Raw genomic sequence first — 20127 nt, 5'->3', positions numbered from 1 at the left:
CGAGATATCACGGACATGCGTAATTAAGTCGCGGCAAGGCGATTCCAGAATATTAAAGAGGCTTAATGGCCGGATGTCATATCGGCAATTTGTTTACTTAAGTGCGCATAAGAGCCACACGTTTGAACCGCACAATGGATACGTGTGGATATGTGCAGTATCTTACGTAGAGCGGCTTCTGAACGTTTGTTCAACGGTTCGTTCATCAGTGTGCTCCTTCGTGGCACACTGATGACCTATGCAAAGTGAACTGTTGCCGATAATATAGTGAAAAGATGGAAGAATGATGTGCAAAGAACCAGTTGGGCCCAAACATCTGACAGATAGGAATTGCCAATCCTTAAAGAAAGTGATGAAGACAAACCGAAAGAAATCATTAGAAAACGTCAACGGCCCGTAGCATCATCTGTACAGCTCAGTTTTTTTTGGAAGAATTGCTGTTCACAAGCCCCACGTCACTCCAGACAGCGTCAGTTTCAGTGGTACCTAGTCCATCGTTCTTGGACCGTAGAACAGTGGAAACAGGATGAACTGGAATATTGGATTAGGGTGCGACCAATATTCCCCTCTTCTACAGCTGAACTGGCGGCCGCAGTGAAGCAATGGCCACAAATTTCTGCTGAGTGGTACAGGGAACTAGTCGAAATGTGTCACGATGATGGATCCTCTCACTGATGCGAAAGGTGGGTTTACACCCTATAATTTTTTCCATTAAAACTTGTGTTTTTCCTAGCATGGTATCTGCATACCTTGGTGTAGTTTTATGACATTACTGCTTCACTAATGATTCATTCCATACAACAGTGCAAAAGACTGGTTTGAGAAAAGAAAATTTCAGAACTGGTTTGGCTGGCTCAGATTCTAAACTTGTATCCCATCGGATGAACTGGAATGCTGGATTAGGGCGCGACCAATATGCCCCTCTTCTACAGCTGAACTAGCGGCCGCAACGAGGCTGTTGTTATTTGGTTTTTAGGAGCATTAGCAACTAAGGCCATATTGCTCCGGGGATATGCGGTGGTCATTCCCTGACCTTTCCGCATCCTCCGTATTTGGTGGTCACGGGCTCGAACTCCGGTCTAATCAAGAAGCGTGTGCTACGCACTGCTGCTCCTGCCCACCTGGCTACAGAGGCGCCAACAACGAATGCCACAAATAAATTTTTGCTGCGTGGTATAAGGAACTTGTCGTGGAAAGTGTTTCGTGACGATGATTGCTATCTCTAGGACCAAAGGTGGGTCTAAACCCTATTAATTTTTTCATTAAAACTTGTGTTTTTCCTAACATGATGGTATCCGAAAAACCTTTGGTAGGGTGGTGTAGTTTTATGAAATCATTTCTTCACTGTGAATGAAATGCGTAGTGAAACAGTGATGTACTGGAAGGTAATCTTATTTTAATGTTTATAAACAGTTTGCTGTTGATGTTTAATGGTACTCCAGGAGATGAGCCAAAATTCAATTACATAAAGTGGCAGAATTCTGAATTGATACACCATAGACAATGAAAGGGTAAAGAAAACTGGAGATGGTGTTTGGTTGGATCTCCAGTTCACGTGCGTATATCAGATGTGCCTTCATTTGAAATTGCATGTGCAAGTGGCAGAGCTACTATGCTCTCCAGCCATAGTTCTCTGCTGCGTGTGGATTTCTCCCCCCCCCCTTCATGACCTGAGAGTGATTCGCTCTCTACCTGCCACAATAATTCTGTCTTTTTATCAGAGACACGTCCTAAATGAGATTCTCAGCCTGGTCCTACAACCCGATGAGGAATACAGTAAAACCTCGATTTCATGGACTATATGGGGGGGAGGGATTAAATTTGATTGTCCGCTAAATTTGAAAGAAATATGCACAGTCGAAGTAGCTAGTATGTTCTGAAAAATGCCCAGTGAAATAAAAAAAACACTACTAATAAAAAGTAATATTCATTTTAATCAATTTACTACAGAAGTAAAATTTTGCCATGTCGTTTAGCGACAATGTATGAAGCTAAACTCTGAATGAAGCTAAATCAGAGTCTGAAGAAGTCTTCTACTTTCGCTGGAGGTTCGTATGACATCCTACATACACTCGCCAAACTGATGGAACGTGAAAAAAGTCATAGTATCATTGCACTTTGCGATGTGAATCTTGTAAAAACGTGCAGATTTTACAGGATTCGCTTAGTTTGCAGTTTCTTTATAATGGCAAAACTCTAAAGACGACTTAGATACAGCATTTCGACAAGAAGTTACTTCATAAAAAGAAAACAGAAGTTACTTCATAAAAAGAGAACAGAAGTTACATCAAATTAACAAAAATGTTCATAAATTGTTTTGATTTTTCTACTTGATTGTGTTATACTGTACTATATTGATAAACGAAAGCATTGCCAACTCCTCATTAGCTGTGAGATAAATTTTGCTTTATTCAAAAATTAAGTGTTTTTACTGGTGGTAACTACCATCAGATTAATAACACTGGTCTCGTTCAGATGAAATTATTTTTATTATCCGTTATTTCTGAAGTCCATTAAATCGAGAGGTTATTGATGGTGTTTATTGCAGTAAGTTATGGTTTTTACTTTTCAAGTATTTTAGTATTGAAAAGTAGAAAAGGAAAGAAAATTGTAAAGGAAAAGACTACAAACGATTGAGGAAGAAATGAGAGTATGTCTTTCCAATATTCCACCTAATATCAAAAAGATCTGCGAATCGCACCAAGCACAAATATCTCATTGAAAAGTTACGTAAACCAAATGTTTAAATACCTTCCATTGAACGGTATTTTTTTTAATTTTGTGATGATCTATAATTGATGTTTATTTAGTACCTCTATATAAAGTTTAAAATTATTATATGTGTGTATATATAATTTATATTATGAATTGTAATTTTGTTTATAATTATATTATTATAATAACTATCATATAACTTTTTTTTTTTTTAGTATTATATATACAGTACATATATACAGAGAGAGAAAATCGGATCTAATAGGCAGAAAATTGAGTAGGGGTGCCACAAAATCAAATAAATTACTTAAATGCCATTATTAAAAAAAGGTCGAAAATCACTGCTTTAAGCCATTGAAAAGTCTTCGAATGCCACATAGCATCTTCTCCGAAAACTAATTAATTTAACATTTCACAGATTTCTGTTGCCCTTTTCCCTAATTTGAAACAAAATTTGATGCAGATTCGCTGATTCAATAAAATCACTCATTTTAAAATGGGATACATAAAGCAAACACCTATTCAACGCATGCTGATTCAGACTAACCGTAGATAAAGGGTGATTTACCGAACTTTTTTGCAATAGGTCGGTTCCGCGACACAATTTGAAGAATATGCAAAGTTTGTTTCCAAACATTTTTATCACACCTCATAAATTATTTTATTGTCTTGTTTGTAGTAAAGCATCCGTATAAACTAAAAACCTGGAAACGAAATGACACTCATACAAACATCCTGTTAAAATAACACCCTCAGTACCACGAAAAGTGCGGAAAGGTCAGGGAATGACCACCGCACCGGAGCAATATGGCCTTAGTTGCTAATGCTCCTAAAAACCAAATAACAACAACAACAACCACGAAAATCGCACTTAATTTTATATGTTCCTTTATAGAAACACCTGATTTATGACAGCAAGAGGAGGAGGGGGATGTTAGATGGCCTTTTTTTTCGCCCTGTGAAACGTGGATATTTCTAAACCAGTTCTACATTCATATGTTTTGCGAATTTTACTGAATCCGTTCACTGTTGTTGTTGTGGAGGTTTGATGGTGCATAAGCTGCTGCTTTGGCTATAATGCACCTATTCATTTATTGTAGGAATACATGAGAAATTCTCGTAACATCAGAAAAGGCTGAGATCAGAAATGATTAAAAACTCCAATTTGCTTCATAAAGTTGAAAAATTCAGAAACATTTGCGTTGTCACCGATAAGATTCTCTATATTTATTGGTTTCTGGAGGTTAACTAACGATAGCAAGGTTGAATTTCTGTCTTGTTTATAGTATGGGCATTCAATGAGAAGGTGTTTAACAGTCAGATTTATATAACAATGTGGACACTGCGGTGAATTCGTTCACCTTCCGTGTGTATGGGCGCGCACTCGCAATGTAAATAAATAAATAAAATAAAGTCTCTGTTTATACTCAGGGATCAATCACCACAAAGGGTGAGAGCAATTTACCAAATTGAAATAAACAATGCTTTATTCAATAAATGATTTTAGACAATTGTTGTTTTATTAGTGCAAAGCATCAAGTTATGCATAGCTATAACTGCAAGCAAACAGAAAAATTTGCATACACGGCACTATACAATATCTCATATTGTTATGCAAACTTCGTTAGCCTTCATTACAGCTACGAATGCTTGATTCTTTGCACTAATCGTACGATATATTGTATAATTTTTTTCGTAACGCGAAACATTTGCTCTCGATTAATTTAGAATTTAAATGGTTTTAGTTATTTTATGAATTTTTTCACTCCTTCCCACTGCGCACGATGTGCTTCAGTCTCTTCTCCCCACTCTAACTAAACCGACCGAGTACGCCCCTAACAATAGGGGCGTACTCGGTCGGTTTCTAATCAACGACTAAATTCTACCGCTTTCTCGTAAATCTCTTTCGGCCTTTCCAAATTCTAGTGTTGAGCCCCCCCCCCCTTTTTTTTTATAGGCCTTGCCACTGAAATTCTTGGAAATTAGGTGGCCAGGCCTGCCAGAGTACTTAAATGATCTACTGGGTGTCTGACCTGCCTCCTCGTGGAAAAGTGTGGGCAAGGGTGGGTCCCAATAAGGGCCCAACTGCTAAATGATCAGAGAAACAACAGAACATAACACTACACAACAAACCACTCACACACACACTTTTTAAATTTCTGGCCTCCACAGAGTTCTGTGTCGCATGTACAAAGAATACAAAGCGGAGGTGGGATACGATTAGGTGGGAGAAACCCCTGGTGCCGTCAGACAACTAACACACTTTACACTTTGTGCACAGAACTGCACTGTTTTTCATACGTTCCCACGTATCCAAGCTTGTCTGTATAGTGGAATGTTCATAATCACACTGAATCTTTTTTTTTTCTATAAAACTTCTTTTATTAATGTGATTTATCGCTAGCCTTTGGACCACCCTAGAAGTTACTAAACGATTAGTAAGTAACTTGATTCTGCACCTATCAGCTACTCTCGTATTCTTGAAATGGTATAATTAATTAGAAACGAATTTAGATCTCAAAATAAATTATTGCTGCTTACAAATATGAAAATTGCCTGCTGAGTACTCTCAGGATATATCACTATAGAAATATAAGCAATTTAATATCACTATGTGCTTGTTAATTCAAAAGGACAACTATCTCACAAACGGAAAAGGCCATTCCATTTATATAGCATGCAGCCAACTAGGAATGCAACAGCTTCAAGTCATAGGTGAAGTTCGAAACTGCTTAAATGTGATGCATATTTGAGCGTGAGATGGTCAGCTTCATGATTCGACCCTTCAACTTTTCTGCCCTTTCGTCGCGTTTCTAGTTTACCACTGTGTATGAAAAATTCGGTGACAAAAAATGGTACATTATCAAAGAGGCGTGAACCAACGACCTTGTCGGTTTATACCCTATATACCAGTGGTTCTCAAACTGTGCGTCGCGACGCCCTGGGGACCGCCATAATTTACCAGGGGCGTCCCGGACGATGTAATAGTTTATGTAAGATTTCCATGGCAAATATTAAAAATGATTTTTTTTTTACTATTAGATATCTACTACTATTTGATCCACTACTATTATTAATGTAAATAATTATAGAATATATTTGGGGTATTTTTGACGAAGAAAACGCATCATATTCCCTGACTGTATTCTTGGGATCCGATTACAACGAGCAATTGGTTCGGGTATTTTCGCACGTTATTTAACCTTGCATGAGTCTGATTAATTGTATTAACATATTAAAAATAAGAAATTGCACAATTAAAGATGTTTTACTTCAAGGGAGGCGCCGGGAAAATTTTACAGGTCAATAGAGGCGTGGGCTCAGAAAGTTTGAGAACCGCTGCTATATACGATATAATGTATTTTCAAATGCTTTCAAAAGCGAAGTTTCTTGCAACATCTTCGCCACCAAATATAGTGTTTTCCAAACACTGAAACTCGGTGAATTTAATTCAGAGTATGATTTTATCATTGGAACCGTTCTTCCGAATCTTTCAAAAGTAAATATTAAAGGCATTTAAAATAATAATAATAAGGTACTGTTTTAAGAAGAAGAATTTTATGTAATTATAATTGAGGATAAAGCGTAGTTGTTGGCACTGACTTCTAAGTGAGGCTACAATGCAAAACATGCGATAAAAACACTTCCTACCCTGTAATTACAATTCCTCAATTAGTTTTATTTTATAAATAGCAACGAATCTGCACACGAATAATGAGAGTATCGGAAAATCGGATAGTGTTAGTTGAATGGCAACAGAAAGCGAATATGGCTGGGCTAAGCTCCCAGTCTAGAAAACCTATACTGCGGTTTCAAATGAGATTTTATTTTTTTATTATAATCTCCCCCCCCCCCACAACCCATTCAGAGCACATACAGCTAGTTGTATGATTAAGATTGGGGGGGGGGTATAATAAAAAAACATTATCTCAGATCCGCGGTTGGGGAGAGATTGTTGTATTTTATACCGTATTATTTTTTTATTAAATATACAGTACTGTATTTACAATTTGAAAAAAAATCTTAATCCTTCCTAAATAAATGAAATAAACATTATTACTTATTATTATTTTTTTTTTTCATTTATAGGATTTATGCTGTGATAGGTTAATCATTGCTGGCATCAGAATAATTCCCTTCCTTATTACACTAAATGAAAATTATTGTAAATTGTTACACTAAAGGTCACTAAGGAAGGCTAAAAACTTTTTGTTCGAGGATAGCTTGCCGCCAAGACACTATCCCTCAAATCGTGATGGGCCAGTTCGTAATGCATAAAGTAGAGCGTATGAAAGACGGGAGCTGCTTTTTGAATCCAATGGCTCTTTACATACTAACATCCCTGAGTTTACTTTGCCGGAGAGGATGCTGGGATTCCTGCGGGGATATCGAGTTTGGTCTTATGTAAGTTATTATGATAATTTAGCATTTTTGTAATTAATCAACGATTCATTAAGCTTTCCTAGTTTGGCGACTACATCTGATTTACTTTATTAATTCTTATGAAAGCATCTAGAGGAATTTCATGAAGTAACATTTATATTAAGAATCGCATAACCTATAAGTATTCACATTATACTTATTTATGTGTTTTTGTGTCAACGCCAATAAACTAAAATTGTGAGGCGACAGTATTTATATATACATATTACACGTAGCGTGTCTATGTATTACGCTTAGCCTAATTCTGTGATCATTTTGCATGTTTTTCTAGTTGAAAAACCCAAGTTTCCAAATCGTTCAGCCCTCCCTCGCCAGACCAATACTATTTATGTGGGTAATGGGGAATACAGCCTTCCGAATTTCGTGGTTATATCTTATACACTTCCCGTGCGAGCCAACCGATTTTGCCGTCCGATTACTTATTCAAACGCAAGACCTGTGTTCGCTTCTCACCGTTATGCCGTAGGATGTGGGACGCAAATCGCCGTTCTGTAGTCTTTCCCGTACGAGAGAGATAATGTCATGTCATAGAATAGGATTCTTTTGTGAGCACTTTTGTTCTTTTGTGAGCACTTAAGGTTAGACTGTGTTATCTCGAGGAATTGCCCCCATAATGAAGGGCCCGTTCATGAATTTGGAGAACTATACCATTATTTTTTTATTTAAAAAGAAATGGTAATTGTTGTACTGTGTTATAAAGCAATTTATATCTATTTAATGTAGAAGGTTAATGCAAGAGAACTTGAGCGGGGAGCTCTCAGGGCTCCTGCCATATTACGGGCCTTAGACAATTGTCTCATTCGTCTAGGCATAATTTCGATCCTCTCCTTAAATGGACAAGGCCAATAATATTGGCCGAAGTGCTCTGATGACCAGCTGTTATGTATCTCTGTCGGAAGCCTTTGATCGTATTGGATGATAACCGAGATATCAGGCGCTATCTTATGTGATGCGACTCTCCTCTAGATGTGTAAATGCTTTTTGATTTTCTTTTATAAACTTTGATCAGTTTATATAATCTAGTTTCCCTCCGGCATAGTCCCTAAGAGTTAAGAGGCATAGTAGGTGATTTCTACACTATTATTTCTATTAATCCATTTTTCAAATGGATTGATTTATAGTACTAGTCTGAGTTGATTTCTAGTACTAAGAAATCTTTTTTAATTTTCATAATCACTTTCACAATCTGTGAAAGGAAAATAAAAATAAACATATAATTTAAAAAGAAGGAAATAATGAAAAAAAGGTTTTTAAAAGGAAAAGACAGAAAGGATAGCATTCTGAGCGTTGTAAAAACTTTTTGAGCTTATCTACATGTAATAAAGTTTTAAGGTAGATTTTAATGCCGTTAAAATGCCGCATGTAAGGGTTCCCCCAAAAATTGGAGCTTCAAAAAGTTGAAAAATAGCTACGTCTGTGTACACAAAATTTTGCAGTAGTAGATGGGTTAACTACATCGAATACACGAACTTGGTAAAAGGACTGATTTATAATCCCCTAACAAATTTTTTACCTAAAATGTAAAGGTCAATTGGGCAAATTACCTCTGCGATGCCGGTAATTATATTGATGATGGGAGATGAAATATTCTTTATTGCTTATCAGAATTTTTTTCAGAAATGCACAGTATGCTTTCTGCATACGTAACTTCACAGAGTATACTTTCTGATAATTTTACGACTACAGCACTGGTTATGGCCCCAATGGATCATCATAATTGTAGTCCCCTGGCGAGGTTTACTTTGCTTTATTCCCAGCATTGATATTCTACCGATTAACTTTAATTCCAGGTCTTACATAAGTCATTTAAGTCATTATTATTACCAGCAAACAAAAAATTCACATTGTATCAAAATTTGCCCAATATTCAAATTGTAAATATATGCTGGTATTTTGTATTATATATAATCAGTATTATATCATTAATTAATAAAATAATTAGCATTTTTTTTTATATTCATTCAGTCTTTTATACTTCCTGAATTACACTTTCCTTTCCATTCCATTTTCGTAGATCAGAATCTTACAGCATGACCATCTGAACTTTGGCTAAATTTCTTCTCCTTCGTTATATATTTTCTTTAGCGTATGTATATACACATACACAGAAGAAAAAACATGTTGAGTGTGTTAAGATTATTACTATAATTAATACCACTCGTACACCACGTGAAATTTAATAATATAGTTGGGGGACAGCATGGTTCAAACCATGCTGTCCCCAACAGCACTGTCTGATGACGGGTATTGGTAAGATGCCTGAAACGTCACCTTAAATTGTATAGTGATTTTGGCGATTAACTTAAAAAACTGGATTAAATTGACTCTTGATTTTTTTAAGGCGTCCTTATGTGCTGTAATGTAATAACTAGATCGTATGTATAACTTAGCTTAAGTATAGTATAGCTTAGAGGTGAGTGCTGAAAATTAAGCTAAGCTATACATACGATCTAATCTGTATTATTAAAGTTCACGTGATATACGAGTTGATTATAGTAATAATCTTAATCGAAAACAACCACGTAACGTCCTTCGCTAACTATATGCTTTGTGTGTTTTAGAAAAACGGTATAGATGGATGTGAGAATTTGAAATAAAACATGGTAAAACAACGTAAAAAGAATTTACATTCTTTTTACGTTGCTTTGCGCTTATAGATTTAAAGTAAAATATACTCTATATATGTTAATTTCAGAAGGTACTGGATCTTGGAGAAAGGGTGCGGTGTACAGAACATAAGTTGCCAAACCTAGAAGGTAGAAGAAAAAGGAGTAAAAAACAGTTCTAATGTCAAAATTAAAGATAAATTCCGGGTAATAATTAAATTGCTAAAATTAAATATAAATTTATGGTTGCACGTTTAAGGTACATACGAATGGTTAAGATTTACGTTAGAAGGCCAAAATCATGGAAATAAAGATTTCCAGCTCTAAAGGTTGAGGATGTATTTAAACAATGAGGTATATTAATACAACAGAAATTTAAAAGATAGTTGATCTTTTAATGATCATATAGATCCATCTTATTGTTTATCTTTTATTTAATGCGCCCCCGTCCTTTAGAGCTGGAAAATTCTTTATTTCTATAATTTTAGCCTTCTTAAATCTTAAACTCCACTTGTACATCAACACATATACAACCATTAATTTATTTTTGAAAATTTAATTATTATTTGTAATTTATCTTAAATTGATTTTTTCATTAGAAATAATTTCCTATTCTATACGCTTTTAATTTCTTCTTTTTTCATCCTATCTTTCTGTTACATTGGTATCTTATATACTGAACACTGCATTCTTTCTCCAAGGTATCCTTAGATTAACATATACTGTATATATATATATTTTTTTTTTTTTCTATTTTCCCATATTGCTTGAGAATGTAAGAATGGGCACACGTCTGTTCCATAAGTATGTCTGTGGCTTCAATCTGTGTACCGTGAATCATGGATTTACATCGGCACATTTTTTATTCTTGAATTTTTATTTAATATATACGTTACATATAACGTAAATTACATATAACGTATACGTTATATGTAATTTAGTTGTATGTACTTTCATGATTCCAAGTTTTTCAGATTTGCAAAAGGGTACTCCAGTCGGAAAAGTTTGAAAAGCATTCGACTCACATAAAGCTGTGCTGTCTTATGGAAAGAAATTATTCTTGTAATTATGAAAGTACGCATAGCTTGCTGAGACGACCTTGTCTCTCTTTTACGGCACGTGCTTTCGAGTAACTGGATTTATAAACTAAAATGCTAAACCATAAATCATTGAATTACAATTAAAAATGTGTAGTGGAATAAAGAAGGATTTCATCTGTGCTCCATCCCGTCAGTAACCACAAGGTGCCGGCATTCGAAACAATCAAAGGACGCGGCATTTTGATAATATTAAAACTCGCAAATGGGATTAAAAAGCTTTATCTCTTTGCATTTTAGTCTTAAAAAATCTTATTAAGATACAAGGTGTTACTTTTCAGTATCAGCCACTTTGGATATCATTTTGGTTTTGTCTGACCAAAATCGTTTCAGAAAGCTGTGGGCTTTCGTAAATGATTTCACATATCGTTTCTTTCGATCTCGATGCAGCTCAGTGTTAGTAGATTATATTTTCTTGGGTATTTATTGCAGATTATATTTTCCGGGGTATCTATTCCCTTTACTCGCACACTCTGAAAAAGCACTGCTGTATGTTATCTACTCTTCGGTGTTTCCATGGGATGTACAAGACAGACAATATCTCAAACCCTTATGAGTTTGGGATAGCAAGCACAGCAAGCATGGGTGCATAAAAGAAAATAAATTTTCATTGTCGACTCCCAGTTAGAACACTGAAAACAAAACCCTAAAAAGTCCACAAGAAAGTTGTCAACAGAGAGAAATGTTTGAAGTGCAAGTGTCAATACCTTTGCAGTAGGATTCCCACTTGTTTCCATATAAAGTTCTTATTCAACAATAGAATGCTTAAATAAATAACTAGCCAAATCACTAACAAATTTCCTTACTGTATGGATCATCACAATGATCAAACACGAGTGATGAGATGCGTTACATGCAGCAACGTGCCAAATTCTCACATCGACAGCTGTTGAGAATGTCCCGGTGTGAACAGTGGCTCGCACTGGACATTAAGCTGTTTCTAGAATACCTTGCTACGACATCCTTCGATAGAGCGCTCATCAGAGTATTCAAAATAATAATAATAAAGTCTCATTGAGAGAACCTGCATCCCTTAGCAGACCAAGGACCGAGTTGTTTTTCCTGAGGATATTTTTTTTTTTTTTTTTTTTTTGCATATTTTCTTAGGAAGGATGTTATCTCAATGAAGGGAGTGCCAGAAGTTTATCAAACTCTAACAGGGAGCTAAATGATTTTGTACTAACAGAGAGCAAAGTGGAGGAGAAATTATTGAAGTTAAACATAAAAAAGGCACCTGGGGTGGATGGGATCTATCCAGTTATATTGAAGGAGGCAGCAAAGGAAGTAAAGTAACCCTTAGCCATAATTATGAGAGCTTCCTTGGACTCAGGCGAGGTCCCCATGGACTGGAGGTGTGGAAAATGTATCACCAATTCACAAAGGGGGTTCAAAAGGTGACATAAGTAACTATAGGCCTTAGTTTAACTTGTGTTTCGGGGAAAATAATGGAATCACTGGTTAAAGAAGAATTGCAGGATCATCTAGACAAGACTGCAGTAATAGTTAAGACACAGCATGGGTTTGTTAAAGGGAGGTCTTGTCTGCCCAATTCGATTGGATACTATGTTGTGGTCATATAGGAACTGAATGCCAAAAATAATTTTGATATCATATACTTGGATTTCAGGAAAGCTTTTGATACTGTTGCACATGGAAGACTATTGTACAAACTGGAGCAGAATGGTATTAAGAGTAAGTTGCTACAATGGATAAAAGGATGGTTAAGTGCGAGAAGACTGAGGGTAGTAATCAATGGGTGCTGCTCTTCTAGGACTAATGTTATTAGTGGAGTCCCACAGGATTCGGTGTTGGGTTCACTGTTGTTTTGTATATTTATCAATGATATTGATGAAGGTACTAATTTCCTGAGATTTCAGTGGCAAGGACCTTAAAAAAAAAAAAATAAATAAATAAAATAAATATTAAAAAAAATAGTAATAAATAAATAATAACCGAAGAGTAACGTACCAAGTGTGTGGTACTACACTCAGGGAAGTGGAAAGTGAAAAAGACCTGGGGGTAATTTTGCAGTCAAATATGAAGTTCGCTGAGCAGTGCAGACGGGCTGCCAGGGCAGGTCATGGAGCCTTGTCAATGATATATAGGAATTTTGCTAGCAGGGACAGGGAGGTGATTATCCAGTTATACAAGGCAATGGTCAGGCCACACCTAGAGTACTGTGTACAGATCTGAAGGCCTCGTTTTAGGAAAGATGTAGAGTTGCTAGAACGAGTACAAAGAAGGGCAACAAGATTGGTGAGGGGAACAAAGGGGTTCTCTTATCAAGAAAGGCTTAAGTTTTGCAAATTTCAGAGCCTGGAGAGTAGACACTTGCGAGGTGATCTGATTGAGATGTACAAATTTGTATAAGGCCTTGAATGGGTTGAGCAAGTTGAATGCTGATGGGATTCTTCCTCTTGCTAAAATTAAGAACCTAAAGGGCGCAATTTCAAATTGAGGAAAGACAGTTGTAGAATAGATGTGCAAAATTTGCCTTTAGCCAGCGGGTAGTTGATTGGTGGAACAGACCTCCATCTTTTGTTGTGAAAGTTGATAGCCTAAATAAATTTAAGGCTGAGCTGGACAGGCATTTGGAACGAATGGAGGGTTGAATTGGGAGGTTTTTTTTTTTTTTGGTTGATGCTGCATAAGCTTGCTTTCTTTCATCATATGCTAATGCTAATCTCCAGTAGTCCCCGCGTTCAGAATGAGACACAATATACAGGGGGGGGGGGGCAAATCCGTATGAGAGTATTTTTCTTTGGAAAAGGAGAGAGAGGAGGACTCTCCCCTTCCAAAAAGTTTCAGATCTTGAGATTATACATTATTATCTGTTCATTGGCTAACCCAGTAAAGTTATACGTAGCAGCTGTATATTGAGTTGAGTAATAGTCGGTATACTGAATATACCCAATGTGTACTCATGTACAGAATGAATAATTAGGTACACTCATATACAGGGTGTCCTAAAAATACACGGCATAACTTCAGGAATGAGTTCCTCATATGTAGACAATAAAAATATTTTATATCAACATAGTTCCGGAAATGCTTGGGTTTCCGAGTTATTAACCGGGATGTCTATCTGACAGAATCTGGCGGTTTTCCATTCCGACCATGTACTCAAATCAGGAGCAAGCGAATATGCACTTTATGTACAGTTTGGCGGACGGCAATGCTCTGGAGGCTCGTCGTTTGTACAACGAAAAGTTCCCAGAACGAAGATGTCCAGACAGGAAAACGTTTGAAGGTATCTATCGCCGCCTTTGTGAACATGGGACCTTTACACCTCGTGCTGCCGACAGAGGACGACCAAGATCTACTACTCCTGAAGTAGAGGAGGAGATTTTGGATGTTGTGCATGCCACTCCTGGAATCAGCACACGCAGAATAGCAATGCAAACTGGCTGTTCAACGTTCGACTATTTGGAGAGTGTTGCGAGAACACCAACTGTATCCTTACCATCTGCAACGGGTACAGGCCTTGTCACCAGCAGATTACCCTGCGTCCGTCACTACCAAATACAGAGGATGCGGAAAGGTCAAGGGAATGACCACTGCATATTTCCGGAGCAATATGGCCTTAGTTGCTAATGCTCCTAAAAACCAAAAATAACAAATAACAATTACCCCGCGTCGATGTGAGGCCTGTATTCAGGCAGAAGGTGGACATTTTGAACAATTACTATAAGGTGATGTGAACAGTCATAGACAGACCTTCAAAACACGGAAAACAAGCATTTCCGGAACTATGTTGATTTAAAATATTTTTATTGTCTACATATGAGGAACTCATTCCTGAAGTTATGCCGTATATTTTTGAGACACCCTGTATATGTTCTTGTTTATAATTCGCACGTGCACCAGGTTAGAGGAGTTTGCAGGAAATCATGAATATAATTGTTAATCGTGTTTAGCAGTCACGCTGCTTGAATCACAGGCCGCTCGGCTACGGTCAGGTCTATATATCAATGTATATTCATATATGTATTAAATTGTAAACATTTTCCTTTCAGTTTATGTTAAATCCCGAACTTACCGTACCGTGATTTATCTGTGGTTTTTTTAATTATTATGTACACCACTTTAATGAGGAATTAACTTAGAGAGAGACCACTCGATCATAATATGTAGTCTAGTGATCAGATGCGAGGGTACATAAGTACACGTGTTTGAGTTATCGGGGTTCAAGTCCGTGACTGCTAAATACGGTTTTGTTTCTCGTATTATCTCTATCTCGTGAACTCCTCTGATCATGTGGTCGTTCCGCCGGAGTAAAAACAGAATTTTTTATTTATTTTAATATTTGCTATTAACGTTTCCATGGTAGAATAATGGCCATATCATCTCTCACCAGTTTGGAATGGTCGGGGGTCAAATCCTGTCGATGACACCATCAAACCTGTTGGAGCCTTGTCAAGTAATAATAAGTTAACCGGTCTTAGGTTGAAGTGCAGAGTTTTTATTCCACATACAGATATGATTCACTAAGAACTTGTTGTCAGTTGCCTCGGCGACAGTTCAAACTGCCCCAAAGGATTGCGGAGACGGTGGGAATAAAATGGCTGCAATCCTCTCTGCATTGTCTTCATGAAAATTTGGGGTTTATTCTAGTTGAAATCCTACGAAACCGAAGATCGTTCGCATTAAATTAAAATGAGCTAAATAATAAGACAGTCTTAATCTCGCTCTTGGAAACAACCCCATGGATGCTTATAATTACCACCCGAAACATAGGCACTTTGCAAAACTTATAACGGGAAGACTTAATGCTCCAGATATCCATAAACTCATCAAGCAACTTAAAACTTACAGAAGAATTACAGACCAACAGAGAGTGCAGATACAACCGTCCCTTGATCACCTGGAATGTTTGGGTAACATGTTCCCAGCTAAACACACTGAAATTTGTCAACAACGTCGACAAATTTCTTCGGAGGATTTGCGAATGTAGAAGTTACAGAAAGATTATTTTTGAAGAAACCTGTGCCATGCTATAATTCTGAAACAATCTACGCCTATTGAACTTATACACTATGATTTGTACATAGAAAAGAATAAGTTAATAGATAACCAGTGTTTAAGTATTACGTGGAACCTGTACGTTAATGTGTTAAGTTTAACAAAGTCTGTATTTTAAGTGCATGTATACTGTTGTATAACCTTCTTATAGCCCTCCCGGCATAAGTGTGCTGTGTCGGGGCCAGTGTAATTTGTTTATTTATTTATATTGAATAAATAATAACTATGATAGAATTCATAGCATGGATATACGAAGTTGACATACTAATACAAACAGATTGCTGCAGTCCTGGAAAATTAATGAACATGAACCATATTACTAATTACCGTATTTGAAATATCTGGCGTAGCAAAAATAATTTATTATAATATAGCTATTACAAACGATGTATAAATGACCTTTGAATATTTTAAATCAGAGGTGGGCAAAAACGTCAAGCGTGGTCTCCTAATGAATTGTATTTAAAGACTAAATGCACAAGGCATAATTCTATATGGGTTTAAATTAACTATATAATATCGGTGTAGATGCACCATAGTTAACCTATAAAATTAAACTACGTACGTAGTGAAAAGGCATCGTTTTAATTACATCTCATATTGTGGCTATCTTCACAACGAGATACCGGGTATTGCACTACTTCGAAAAAGTAACGCTTCTCTAGCAAAGAAGACTACTGTTACTTATTCTTAGTGGGCACTACCACCCAGATGGCACCGTTTGCAAAATGGTACGGGATAAGAAACTGTGTTATCCACCTACTATCCCTATTAGACTTAGGAAAGCAAAAAGGTGTAGGAAAGTGATAGTACGAGCGGAAGAAATGCCGTTGAAAGAGGAAAGGGACAATTACTCCTCACACTCACTCACTGAACTAACTAACCACTCATAAATCCCTCGAATAGGCAACGCTTGCCCATTAGAGAAAACTGTTGTTGTTACCTATTCGCGGTAACGAGGGCCTCATCAAGATCCCCCTCCCCCCAGATGGCACCGTTTTCGAGCTTATTGTATATGTGTGGAATAATAACTCTACTATCCACTTGTCCCTATTAGACTTAGAAAAGCAAAAAAAATAGAGAGAAAGTAATAGTAGGAGTGTAAGAAGAAAAGAAACGGTGTAGTAAGAATGAAAGGGACAGTAACTCTTAACTCACACCACTCAAACTCCTCGAATAGGCAACGCTTCCCCAGTAGAGAAGACTGTAGTTACCTATTGTCGGAAACTCCTGGCAGCACAAGGCTCCTCCTGGCGATCGTTTCGGAGTTTATTGGCTCCTCATCCGTGGGTGGGCAGGTACCCTGGTAGTGCAAACATGCCATCACAGTTACGAAGTTAATTCCACGATATGAGAGATGCCAAATGATGAACAGAATGATACTGTATTTAAAGACTAAATGAACAAGGCATAATTCCATATGGGTTTAAATTAACTATATAATATCGGTGTAGATACACCATACAGTAGTCTTCTCTACTAGATGTTATTGTTATGTTATTGTTATTTTTTGGAGCATTAGCAACTAAGGCCATATTGCTCCGGGATATGCGGTGGTCATTTCGTGACCTTTCCGCATCCTCCGTATTTGGTGGTGACGGGCTCGAACCCCGGGCTAATCAAGAAGCGTGTGCTACGCACTGCTGCTCCTTCCCACCTGGCTACGGAGGCGCCTTCTCTACTAGAGAAGCGTTACTCATTCGAAGTAGTGCAATACCAGGCATCTCGTGAAGGTAGCCACAATATGCGATATAATTAAAATGCCTTTACACTACGTACGTAGTTTAATTTTATGGATTAACTATGGTGTATCAACACCAATATTATATACCTGATGAATTGTGGAACGACTTTGGATGTATCGTGAAGACATCGCTTAAGTTATAGAAATTGGTGAATAGTAATTATGTATTTGTTATGCGCTGACAATAGCCAGCACCCGAATTAATTAGGTGCTGGCTGTGGTCCTGGGGTAACGTACGCAGACGCATATTCGCACATTACGCGATGGAACCCGTATGTTATTTCATAAAGTGCATGGCCTACTGTAAGCTGTTGTGTGGTAAATCGGATTTGGTAAAACAGTTACAATGGAGTTGTAAAACTCTTCTGGCCTTGGCTGTGCGGAGTATAAACGGAAATTTAAATTATGGAACGAGGAGATCTGACAAAATGGAAGTAGCTGTTAACTAACGCGAAAGTCTGCTGGTCCTATCCAAAGGCCCGCAGTAGTAATTTTTAAATCATTTGTGGTAACAAATTTAGGAATACAAAGCATTGTATGGAATAAACATGATTCTCTATAAAAACACTTCTGAAGTGAGAATGTTCTAGAAACTGAAATGTTATTTGAAACAAGTCATGGAAGTTCTTTAGTTAGATTACTATACTATAACTATTACAATTAGTCCCTATAATACGCGATGTGCAGGACTACCTACTGTCCATCCGGCCACAGCTTGCCTTATTCGTGAAGGCTGTAATGCATTCGAGAAGACTGCAACGCCTTCGAGAATAAGGAAAGCTGTGGCCGGGTGGACAGTAGGTAGTCCTGCACATCGCGTATTATAGGGACTAATTGTAATAGTTATAGTATAGTAATCTAACTGGCGTTAAAGATCTTAATTCACTACTTAATTGCAGTATACTACATTTGTCACACCTCAAATGACGTTCAGGTGTGATCACTGCACTAACATGCAATGTTGGGAACAAATGAGAAATAAAGTTTGAGCACAAAATAAATAGAGACACGTAAAACGGTGTAATGTATAAGAATAGCTGACCAACTTATTTTATAAAAATTATAAAATACTGTTAGTTTAAATAATTGCGCTTCGATTTTTAACGCTTGCGCCATCCATATCTTAAATTACTATTTTAACTATTTATATTCTGGGACCAACTTATAAGCCAGGAAGAATTCACAACTGCCAGACGTGGTAAGTTCCTTTTTAACAACCTTTTAAAAAACCTTTTAACAGACCGTGTATTTTTGATGTCATCTAGATACGCAATGTGCAGAGCTACTTACTGTCCACCCAGCTACAGCTTGCCTTATTTGCGAAAGCATTACAGCAGTCACTACATAATTGCAGTACACCACATTTGTCACACCTCAGATGACATTCAGATGTGATCACTGCAGTAACGTGCAATGTTGGAAACAAATGAGGAATGACTTTTGAGCACAAAATAAATAGACATGTAAAACGGTATAATGTATAAGAATAGCTGACTAGATAGTGCAGTTCTGTCTTTAATGCAGAACAAACAGACGAATGTCATTGAGGTATTATTACTGTTTCCAGCAGTATTTCTAATCGTAAATGATGACAAACTCACCTTGTCTGTTGCTATCCTCAGCTTCATTAGACCCTTCTTCCGAACCCAAAGGTGGACTCAGACGATATTCAGCACTGGCTTGCGCTATCGTAACTTTCTCCCTGTTGTCTCTAAACACCTCAAGATGGCAATTATCTCTGCGAAATTCCTCTAAGTCCAATAAATGATTGACAGAAAACCGTTTGGTATTCTCAGAGTTTGGATAGCTTACTTTGTCGTCGTAATGAACAGCCGTATGAATCGTGTTGCTCGGCGTCACTCCAAGGTGCGGACTTCCCGGAATATTCAGTCCATATTCCATCATCATCATTGGACGCAGCAGTTTTTTTTTTTTTTTTTTTCTTTCCTTTTCTTCTTTCTTTCTTTCTTTTTTTTTTTTTTTTTTTTTTAACTATGAAAGTATTAAACACAAGGAGGAGTGTCTCACTGTCCCACAATATCGTGACAGCGTCAGTAAAGATTATTTACCGTAACAGACTCTCATTGATTCCAACCGGGACCGGGGGGGATGAAAGAAGAGAAAAAAAATTACTGATTAGAGCGAAGAATTGTATAGAGGACAATTAAGCCATTTCATCATAATTAAAATTAGTCTTAAAATGAATACCGTCATTGTAGACTGGCTCCAGTACTATCGCCTACAACATCACTTCTGCCTTTAATGACTACCAAATGTTCTAATTACGCTAGTCCTCCGGAAAGAGCTACGAATTTTGAAAAGAGTGGTCAGCGGAACCCAGACCAGCCCCACTTGTTAAAGGCATGGTAAAGCAGTCACCGACCCGCCTGGAAGCAATTTGGCCGTCAGCATATGTCTTCGCTGCACGTGCTCTATGGACTGCTAATGGAGCGTGTAGAGAAGGCGATGACGTCGTCGACATTTGGCCAATGTCTTCTTT

The 20127-nt window shown here is 37.2% G+C and overlaps 1 protein-coding gene across 1 annotated transcript in view; it reads right to left on the bottom strand.

Moving 5' to 3' along the window:
* LOC150089544 (paired mesoderm homeobox protein 2-like) overlaps window positions 1-19538 on the bottom strand; it is a 70399-nt gene extending 50861 nt beyond the window's left edge. The window contains exon 1 of the mRNA XM_090390022.1: window positions 19229-19538. Coding sequence (XP_090246148.1) covers window positions 19229-19538 — 310 coding nt within the window. The remainder of the gene's footprint in view (window positions 1-19228) is intronic.
* Window positions 19539-20127: the final 589 nt, after the last annotated feature.

The sequence above is a fragment of the Mastigoproctus giganteus genome, chromosome 2 (genome assembly GCF_048544385.1).
Source record: "Mastigoproctus giganteus isolate SK-2022 chromosome 2, ASM4854438v1, whole genome shotgun sequence".
Taxonomy (NCBI): domain Eukaryota; kingdom Metazoa; phylum Arthropoda; class Arachnida; order Uropygi; family Thelyphonidae; genus Mastigoproctus; species Mastigoproctus giganteus.
Note: the sequence above shows the minus strand (reverse complement) of the source record. Positions and strands in the feature narration are given on the sequence as shown.